The sequence below is a fragment of the Glandiceps talaboti genome, chromosome 8 (genome assembly GCF_964340395.1).
Source record: "Glandiceps talaboti chromosome 8, keGlaTala1.1, whole genome shotgun sequence".
NCBI lineage: Eukaryota > Metazoa > Hemichordata > Enteropneusta > Spengelidae > Glandiceps > Glandiceps talaboti.
The window spans coordinates 20141530-20152426 of NC_135556.1; the positions used below are offsets into that span (position 1 = coordinate 20141530).

Sequence of the window (10897 nt, forward strand, 5' to 3'; positions counted from 1 at the left end):
ACATTGTTGAATACAGAGGTGACATTCTGTGGAAGGAGTTCAAATGTTTAAAAACATAGGTTCAACTTAAGGTGAAGAGAAAAATGTGCATATGTCTTATAAACACAAACATATCACTGGTCAAACTTAAGGGGGCGAACTACTTTTGCACGCCGCGAACAACCAATCTGAGACAACCAATAGAGCACGAATTACGCCAAAGCTTGTGTTTGGTACATAAAACAATCTGTGACAGTGCTAATATTTACATCAGTCGATAAAGATATCCCGAGTCGCCCACTGTATGTAGTAGCAGCAAGGTCGAACTGGATACACTGCTCTTACATCGCAAGAACCCTGGAGGCCCGGCTTCGGTGTACTAAATCGTTCACAGGCAACTATGTTTTGGCTATTTTACCTGCATCTATGGATGATGTTACTTTTCTCTTGTGCCAAATCGATTCCAAACGAATGCCGCACTCAACCTGGCGTGTGCAAGCATGCCTATGGATGCACCTATACTTTCCTACTGCCAATTCCAGATCACGGAGAGTGCTTTAATCTCAATCAGGCTGCTGGTACGATATCACCGGGTGGCCAAGATATCAGCGCTATGGTGAAACGGATACAAAACCAGGGCGACAAAAGTGATTCACTGAAAAGGATACTTATGCAACAATTATGGCGAATTGATGAACTTGAGGCCCAGAAACATCAACTTACCAAAATTAACAATGAGCAAGCGATCCTCATAGGTCAGCTTGAAACTGAAAACTTACAACTTCGCGATGAAAACGCCGAACTTGGAGATCTTGAAGACTGTCGACTCGAAAATCAAAGACTCTCAGCTGAAGTAGAGGATGTAAGGACTAGCTTAGAGCAACAGTCAGACAGCTGTGCTGATAATGGAGAAGGAACGCACGTGGAAACTGAGTATTTGGGTAAGGTGTAAATGTAATAGAGCCTACATAAAAAGGACACATATTTCGGGTTACGTCGCTTATTAGAACATAAACCTACAACATACAAGGTCAAGTGATAAATATTTTGTTCAATGATAATATTTCCACCCAAGAGTTTACAAAGACCAACACATAGGGAGAAAACCACTTCTTTAAGTGTGGGTTTGCGTGCTGAATATTTCCATACAACCGGTAAATAAAATCAACACCCTCTCCGACGACGGGGAAAATATTTCATTGAGTCGGACCCGATAAAATAAGCATTAAAACTAATCATCGCGAGGTTTTAATGTTTTACGATGTTTGCCAAACTTGAAATTCTATTCCTGAAAGTGCAAGATTTAGGGTTATTTTGATGAGGTGATTTAAAATGATGGGTGAATAAGGAGGGTGTGTTTGTCTACGTCTGTTAGGGTGACAGCAGTCCATAACTCCTTCGTTTGGACACAGACAACTTACTTGTCTGAACTTGTTTGAACAATGATAAGGCAGTCGTTATGCATACGTCCATCGGACAGCAAAACAACTCGTGATCGCTGCGCAGAAAGCCAAGTTATGTACTGTACTTCAAGTTGTTTGGTTTATAGTAGCTTATAGAGATTCTGAGTACAGCGGCGCGTTGACTAGTCTTAAAACTTTATTATTGAATAATGTTAACAATGGACACGTGGTGCTTTGACAGAAGCAACATCTCAAACCATATTGTCATACTATATCTTAAGCCTTACGGACCCTTTGAAAATAAAACCTTTAACATCTCATGAGTATTTGTGATTTTAAATGACTTCGTTTTTTCATATAGATAAATGCTTACTGATCAGCGATACACAACTCTAGGGGTGAGCATGATATGACCGGCAAGGATTCTGCAAATAAACATTAAGTTTTACTACTCAAAATAACGTTAATATTCGATACATGCTTATGACCACCCTGGGTAAGACATACATACTGCATAAGATAGATCACAGATGTGGATGCAGATGGGTGATGACATGCCGTGAGTAGTATGAGAATATGCAATCATTTAGTCTCTTTGCATGTAATATCTAAGGAGCTCTTGAAGGGAAAGGGTCTGTCTTAAAGGCCAGAGCTCTATGCCATGTTATATGTAGTAAGCACTTCTCTCGTCACTGCCATCATTCTTCTCGACGTCCAGAATGTCCGTATACTGGTAAAAACAATTGAACATCTTTGACGAAAACTTTAAAAAGATTCCAATTCATGCCTCGTCTGTGTGGCAGTTGGGGTGGGGTGGTGGTGATGGTGATGGTAGTGGTGGTGGTGGTGGTGGTGGTGGTGGTGATGATGATGATGATGATGATGATGATGATGATGATGATGATGGTGATGCTGATGTTTTTGTAGTCCTACATCCATATACCGTATTCACCCTTTTTAATACGTTTTCACTGTTGACATTTCACAGACATTACGTGTATTATCAAATTTCCTGCTCTTCTCAGATCAGAACTCACAAAAATAATGAGAATTGTACACATCTTTTTAGTTGTTTTTTTTAAAACAGGGTTTGAATATGAATAAATGTTTTAAAAGATAAAAGATGACGATGACGACGACGACGACGATGATGATGATGACGATGACAATTGTGGTGGTTGTGGTGGTGGTGGGGTGGTTGTGGTGATTTGAGGATGGGAATATCTAAAGTCTTAGTAGCATACTAGATACGAGTACTTGTCACCCCACACATTGACATACAGATATTTAAAACCTTTCTAACATATCAAACTACATATACACTTTCCCATTTTAAACCACTTCGGTTTACAATGTAAGAGATCCTTCTATGCATGGAGCAATGTCATACCGAGCGTCAATAGATAATTGGCTCTTGAATTTGCTAGAAACGAGAAAAAAACAAACATGTTGTGGTAATTTGATTACGAATTCTGAAAGAGTGTGTGGGGTGTTGGGAATGTATATCAAAACAATAATAGGGATGACCCCTATTCAAACTTCTTTCTCTAACTATAAATACTCCAATACAATGATAATAGACCAGATGGCTTTTGGTCTTGGAGAACATGTGATCACCCCCAGGGGCGAAACTCTACCGCCCTCCTTTATATAAGGAGGATAAATATTATATTCAAATCAAATATTGGTGATATTTTCGTCGTAGAATTATTATAATATTGTTTACTTTCAGTCATCACGCCACTGACACACCGCACTTTCATGCAATGATGACTGTACATTGTACTAGGTCATATCGGAGTGGGTGTTTAACATTGAATCCATGCCAAATTTACAGCCCGTCTGTTTAATTTTGAATATAACTAAAATAAATTATTCGTGAAACAAGCAAAGGAAAATATATCATACATGCCAGAAAAAAGGAAACATTTCCCACTGAAAGAGATGCGTGTATAATTGGTCGGGTTGGGTTGGGGTGGGGTGGGGTGGGGGTGGCCTGATTTGCACACAGGGATGTCTTGCTTACCAATGTATGCGATTACAAGTTAGGAGTTATGCCAATATTCACAAAAGTCATACAAATCATTTGGGTTGTTCTCTGTTTGGGTCCTAATACATTGTACATAAGACAATATAGTCCTGATATTGGTCAATTTATCAAGAACAACGCTTTCTAAGGTTAAAGGAACCCAAGCCGAGTTTAAACGTTTTGGGGCATCTTTTATGCTACATATTCTTTTTATTCTGAAGATATTTGCAGTGTTCTACTTTCTGAAACAGACTTTACCATCACTTTTAACAGAACTCAAATCGGATATACCTATTCGATGAGGTACTTTATTAGATGTATACAAATGTGTGTGTGTGTGTGTGGGGGGGGGGGAGATTCCGGCCTACTGTACAATTAGCTTTTCTAACTGTTCAGAAGACAATTGTAATGTCATAGAATGTATGCATCAATAGTAACATTATACAACTGTCAATAGATACGTCGAAGTTTTATGTAAATATTTTCACTTGAGTGAAAAGCTCCTATACTCAGCTTGTGTCGCTTTAACAGCCCAGAACTTTTAGTGCAGTGAGACCTTTCATATATCTATTTGAGATGCGCTTCCTCCAAACATTACAAGTTACTAGCATAACCAACACCTGTCATTACGACGAAATATGTATGTGATCAACTGACGTCATTGTTTTACTCTAACAAATTACGTCATCCGGAGATTTACACATTTAGTTTTAATTCTTTCTACTTGTCATTGATAGATGGTAAAAACGAATCAGAATAATAATAATAATAATAGAATAATTTCTTGACTTTTGTTAAAAAAGAAGAAATATGACATGTTCTGTTACATTACCTATTTCAGAGCCTAACGAAACGTCGTTTGTCTTCAACGGCACCTCAGCAGTAGTATTTCACAATACTACAGGTGGAACACCAGAACTGACAGAGTTCACAATGTGTCTATGGATGAAGATGCTATCAGACGTTGCGTACAATGACAATACCGTTCTTGTTCACTACCAAGCTGCTGACAACAGCGAAGCAACAACCAGGTCCGTTTCCTACGCTGTCACCTTCTACCTCGAACATATTTGGGACTATAGGCTTCGTGGCGGTAGTGGTGTTACACTGTTCAATCGCATTCCCAGAGACTCTAACTGGCACCATGTCTGTGTTGCCTGGGTTGGCCGGATTGGTAAAGGTAGGCGGTGGCTATACTTGGACGGAACTGGGACGATTCTCGGAGACGGACATGTTGAAAGGTTGCTAGGTGACGGGACGCTGTATCTAGGTTACCGCCCAATTATCGACTATCGTCAAACTACGCCCTACATTGGAGAGATGTCACTTTTTCAAATGTGGGATAAGAAACTTTCAATTGATGAGATTCAACAGTTTGCCAACCAATGTGAAATTACTTTGGAAGGTAGTTTGATTTCATGGTCGACAATGTTCGGCGAATATACAACATTGGAAAATATTGAAAGAAAAAGAACTGATATTTGTTGTAAGTGAAATCTTCATTATCTCAAATGCAGCCATGTATGTATGTATGTATGTATGTATGTATGTATGTATGTATGTATGTATGTATGTGTATGTATGTATGTATGTAATTATGTCTGTCTGTCTGTCTGTCTGTGTGCATCAGTATACAGTATAACAATTCAATGGCGTATGTTGTCATTGTTTGTACAGTGGCACAATTTCTCTGAACATGTGGCTCTTAAAATCAGCTATATGATACATCTATAAGGCATCTTCTAGTACACGCCGTAAGCCTAGCCGTGAAATTACGTATACTTTTAATAAATACCATAAAACTGTCTACATCAGTATTTAGAGAGAGAGGGAGAGAGAGAGAGAGAGAGAGAGAGAGAGAGAGAGAGAGAGAGAGAGAGAGAGAGAGAGAGAGAGAGAGAGAGTGTCTTTATTTATTCTAACCGGAAGTTATCACCGATGCGTTTAACTTTTTGTTGAAATAAACTGTGAGAAAAATATACATGTACTTTGGTTTACAATAATTTTCGTAATATATGAAGCATTACATTCACTACTATATACGGTAACCTTTAATTCTTGACGGTCATCAACATCTTCACATAGAAGGTGACTGTATCAATGAACTAACTTTCCGATGTGTGATAACATCACAGAATCTTTCATATTTCGCCATGATGCTAGTGAACGGACTTAATATACTGACACCAACATGAAATACAATATTACTTTTATTGCATCCGAAGGAAATGACCCCTATAATTCTCTGCATTTCATAGTTTTCACAAAGTTTGGCACTGGAAAACATCTGGAATGCTGTCACATGATTACGTGTCATTGACCTCATCCTCTAGAATAATTCTATAAAAGTCTACCTCCGATCTGGAAATGTTTTCATTAAAACTCGGATCGACTTAAAGAACGCGAATTATTCTTTCCTCAAAACACAGACAATTATATGTCTTTTGTTCATGTAATGGGGGGGGGGGGTGTAGTTTAGAGAAAAACAGTGTTAAACTTGAAAACACCGGTACCCCTCCCCCACAAGTTAAAAATCACCTGTAATACTTAGATGTGGTATGACTTAAAACGGCATGTCTGTGTGATCATACGCCCGTATGTTTAATATCTTTGTCTAAACCTAGTTCTACTTACAGACGGAATAAGTCGGCCTTCGATTCTGACATTGTTCCTGTTCTTTCTGGGACAATGTCAGAATCGAGTCCCGACTTACTCCGCCTGCAAGCAGGCATATGTACTATCTAACCAAGAATTTCCCTACTACAACTACATGTATAGTGGAAAATCTGTATGTTGTGTCACTCAACGAATGAAGTGCCACTACTAAGGAAATCCACCATGCGATCCTTGCTTCATCCAAACATTGAACAATAACAACTCAATTAAGACCTTTGAGTTTACCACAATGACCCGGTCCTTCCCTACCACTCATCCGTAAATTGTGTTTCTCTATTTGTTATAGCTAGAGGCAATGACGTATGTGGTGAGATAGACTGTCTCACGAACGGCTCCTGTATCCAGTCCCCTGTAGCAGACTCGAATTGTTCGTGCCCATCAAAATCCCCGTGTCAGTCTGGTAAGGAGAAAAATATTCATGCCTGTTGTTTTCCCGAAATGTCTATACTAATAATAATCAGCACTTTTCTTTCACCTTCGATATCTTTTTTCTTTAGTTTAGTTGGAATCTTTTCTGAATCAAAATCGTATGAGGAAAAGCTGGAATAGGGGTGTGGTTCATTGAATGACAGACTTTTGTAAGCGTTACCCATTTGTTGTTGAGGTGTGTGAGCGTGCATTGTGTATTATGTACGTGCGCGTGTACGTGTATGTATGTATAAATACATGTGCATGTGTGTTTCAATGTGGAGGTGGGGGGGGGGTTGTCAGTAAAATACGATGAATGTTCTCCATAATTTTTTTTTGTCTTTTATTATAATTATACACCAGCGGGGAAAATAATACAACATCTTACATAAAATACTCATACCTCAAAATGTTTGCAAAAGATTTATAAGTTTTCGAAAAGCATCTAGTCTTCTTTCATTAACATCCAATTCTTTCTCTATTTTATACCTGAAATTAAATTCAAGTTCCAACATACGGTTCAATCGTATATTCTTATGAATTGACCACTTCCCTACCAGAATAAAAAAAAATAGCTATGTATTCTTCATCTGTTTATAATCTATTTTGTTTAAATTGAGAGTTGAAAATGATCTCAGTACTTAATAAATGTACATCCAGAGATTCGATACCACATAGCTCTTGCTAAATCGCACTCAAGGCATCTGTGTTCTAAAGAGTCGACATTTGAGCAAAACTTACTAGTACATGTTGTCATAAAATCCACCTTTTTCCAATAAAACTAATACTTGTTACATGGTAAAATTCTATGAAGTAGTTTCCATTAGAATTCAAGCAGTTTGAGTTCTCTAGTTACTGTGTAAATATTATTCCATCATGATCTCCATAGTTTGATAAATATTTGTAACGAGAATCAATTGATAATTTGCATAATAGTATTTATGCAATCATATGATACATTGTAACATCAGAAACTCTCTCGGGATGACATGTACACTTTATCCTTGGCTACTGGCACATATAACAATTTAATAAACATCAAATAGTCATTAAAATGCGAAACAAGATTTAAAAGATCTCACCATCAAAGTACCAAAACTCTAATTCTACGACAGTGACTTAGTGTAAAGTGTTCGCGATGTGTGGCTTGGGCAGCCTCGGTGTTATGGCTATCTAGGTCACCCTAGCCCAGATACTATCTCAAGGAGCTTCTTGAGAAAGTAACACCAAGACAAGTCTCTGGGCTATATAGTATATACATCATTCCTGTACATGTTTCCGGGCCTTCAGGGAACAGATGCATAAATCCCTGCATACGTGCATGGAATAAAACTCAAATAAAAGAAAATGAACTTTTCAAGAATAATCACGGGGTGACCATAAACAATACAGGGAGTTCGTCTATCGGATGACGTATTACACCATCGCTAGTTTCAGTAACTCTATCCCACGATCATTTCTGTCAATATTAAACAGGAAGTATTAGTTTTACTCGATTGGAATTGATTTATTTTAGACCTTAGCTAGTTCTCACCATCCATGAGAATATTGTTAGCGGACACTCGACATAGCACGTTGAAGACTAATAAAACACGGATAATGATTATAATAATAGTAACAAATAGTGTCCTTTATATAGATAGGTCTACTTTATTTACTTGTTCAGTAGCAAGGCCTAATCGTATGCGTACTACTGTAAACTGTATGCGTTGGTCTCAGCCTTGGTATGCTCCCAACACGTTTTAGGAACGAGACACTCCTCACGTAATTAGATGGAGAAAACGTGGGCCTCTTGTACTTGATGTCGAAGTATTAAACCTAGAGGGAGTCTCAGATTAAGCAGTACTACTAGCAGATGCTATGGTTCAATAATTCACCGCTTACCTTTCTAATTACTCAATCGGTCACGTGATTATTAATGCAATGTTAGTCAGGACAAACTAGTATAGTTCATTTTTCTTTCGTTTGACAGCGTACTGGTTATCGATGAAAATTGTCCAAAACTAATCAAAATCGATCAAATATGTTTGTACAGCAAAGTAAACATTTCCTTATTATTTTGTAAATACCACATATTTCGTTATCACTTTCGTTTCATACATTCATTCAATCGATAGTATTATACATGATGATATAATTGTTTCATCAAATTATCGACATAAATCAACTTGATAAAGAAGCAAGATCGACAGCAACCAGACTACTTAACTGTGAACTTAACGAGGTAATACCAGTGACATGAAATAATTAAACAAACAAACAAACAAACAAACAAACCTACAAAATAAATTATAGACATAAACAAACCTACAAAATAAACTATAGACATAAACAAACCGCTTATATTCGTTATCCAGTCAAAATGAATAATATTGAAAAATATATATATGTACACATTCCAACGTGTACGCGTATGTGTATTATGGATGCTTTTGAGATGACTTTTTTCTTAGTCAGAAATGTCAAATGTGAGTCTTGAGATTTGATAGATCGGTGATTGTCTTAGGAGATCTTATATAATGTTTAATATATACATGGCGAGCGAAGAATTAGTTTAAAACATTGTCAACTGTAGCTCGTAATGTACTAACTACAATAACATATCAAGATATACTAGTACCATGTTGTATTAGACATGTTTGTGTCTTGTATCATGCCTTGGTTCCATCTTTTCCTACAAAGTGAGTCAAATCCAGTCTTTTCTCAATTTAGTTCCTCTCTATCCATTGTTCATTTCGAACCGCCATTTTAATTTTTGTTATCTTTCCTGTTAACAGAAGGAAGAAAGATTGTGTTCGATGGATCAACGAGAGTGGACGTCAATTTTGAAGACGAAACACCAGTCGTTGAAGCATTAACGATCTGCCTTTGGCTCCGAACAACGGTATCATCAAAGCGGTTACTCTTTAGGGTGACTGCATTCCCTTCGAACTCTTCGGATGCTATACAACACATCAAATTCCATGATTTTCGATTATCAGTGACAACCTACGGAGATGAAACACACAATTGGTACTCTTATTTAACTTTAGATCCCGCCAAGGTGACGGATGATGTATGGCATCATGTTTGCCTGGTTGGTAGTATGGCTGGCTCTGCCGCAACATTTCGTATCTATAAAGATGGCATGATGATCACAAGGCCTTATTTTAGACAAGCCTTGACGATGACTGGTATCGAATCTATCAGTCTTGGAGGAGCCTCCGACGCGTTGGGATTTCCTGGAGATGTGTATGGCTTTCAGTTTTGGACGAGGGACCTCAGTAACGAAGAGGGAGAAATTTACCTTATGTCTCGGAGATGTGGTGACTACACAACCGATGGTGCTTATGCTACATGGTCCACATTCAAAGATGTTGCAGAAAGGGACGGGATCGCTTTATCACCAGTTGACATTTGTACGTGAGCTGTCAGTTGGTCAATTTATCTTGCTACTCACAACGTTGGAACTAAATAAGGATTTTCGTTATCCGGCCCAAGTCCATATGTTGGTTATTTTCATGACTTTTCAATATCCAAGAACAGCCTCATGCAACATTCCATTCAATTCGGCAACAGTAAACACTTTCTGTCAAAAGGAAATTGATTGATTGAATGATTGATTGATTGATTGATTGATTGATTGATTGATTGATTTTCCAAATATTTTTACAATGATAAGTTTTGCTGCTACTATGGAAAGAGATCTGCTACGACAAGTTCAAATTTGAATTGCGTTTTAACAATTTTACGTCAAACGTACGTTTGTTTGCATGGTAACTTTGGTACGTTTGTTACTTAAGTTACATTTTAACGGTATTCCTCTGGTGACCAGATATGTAATTATGACACATAGAACCGTTTTAATTTAGGGGTCGATTCGTTCATATTTTACATAACATGCAAAATTTCTAAACTCCAGAAGAAAGGAAAAACAAACAGCACATGCACAATTATCATAACTGACCTTAGCAAAATAGCCTGCCGTTGTGCAACTGGCAATGGAGTGTCTGTCTGTCTGTCTGTCTGTCTGTCTGTCTGTCACAGGGACTTTAAATTTTCTCATAATATCAACATTGAATGAATATATTTCAGTTGAGGAGATTTAGTGCTGTTGTTTGATAGCGTTCACGGTATAACATGCATTCAATGTGTACTGAGTAAAACATGGAATTACAATTCGTATTCTTTGTTCATCAATCATTGATTGCTAAATGGTTCTCAGTTGATGTTGTTAAATATAGATATACAAGAATCGGTATATTACACTATAATTTAATCAAACCCAGCAAAATTACTATGATATCCTTTTAGATTTTAAGTGTTCCATTAATTGTTAATGGTTTACTTTTTCACAAATTGTAACTGACCGATTAATAAGTGGCCAATAGATGGGTAACGTTGAATTCGTGGTTACATCAGC

The 10897-nt window shown here is 37.5% G+C and overlaps 1 protein-coding gene across 1 annotated transcript; it reads left to right on the plus strand.

Moving 5' to 3' along the window:
* Positions 1-300: 300 nt before the first annotated feature.
* LOC144439030 (uncharacterized) lies at positions 301-10004 on the plus strand. The gene is made up of 4 exons (XM_078128272.1): positions 301-920; positions 4253-4897; positions 6374-6487; positions 9273-10004. Exons 1-4 carry the CDS (start codon positions 380-382, stop codon positions 9899-9901), a joined length of 1929 nt encoding a protein of 642 aa, XP_077984398.1. The 5' UTR covers positions 301-379; the 3' UTR covers positions 9902-10004.
* The last annotated feature ends 893 nt before the right edge of the window (positions 10005-10897 follow it).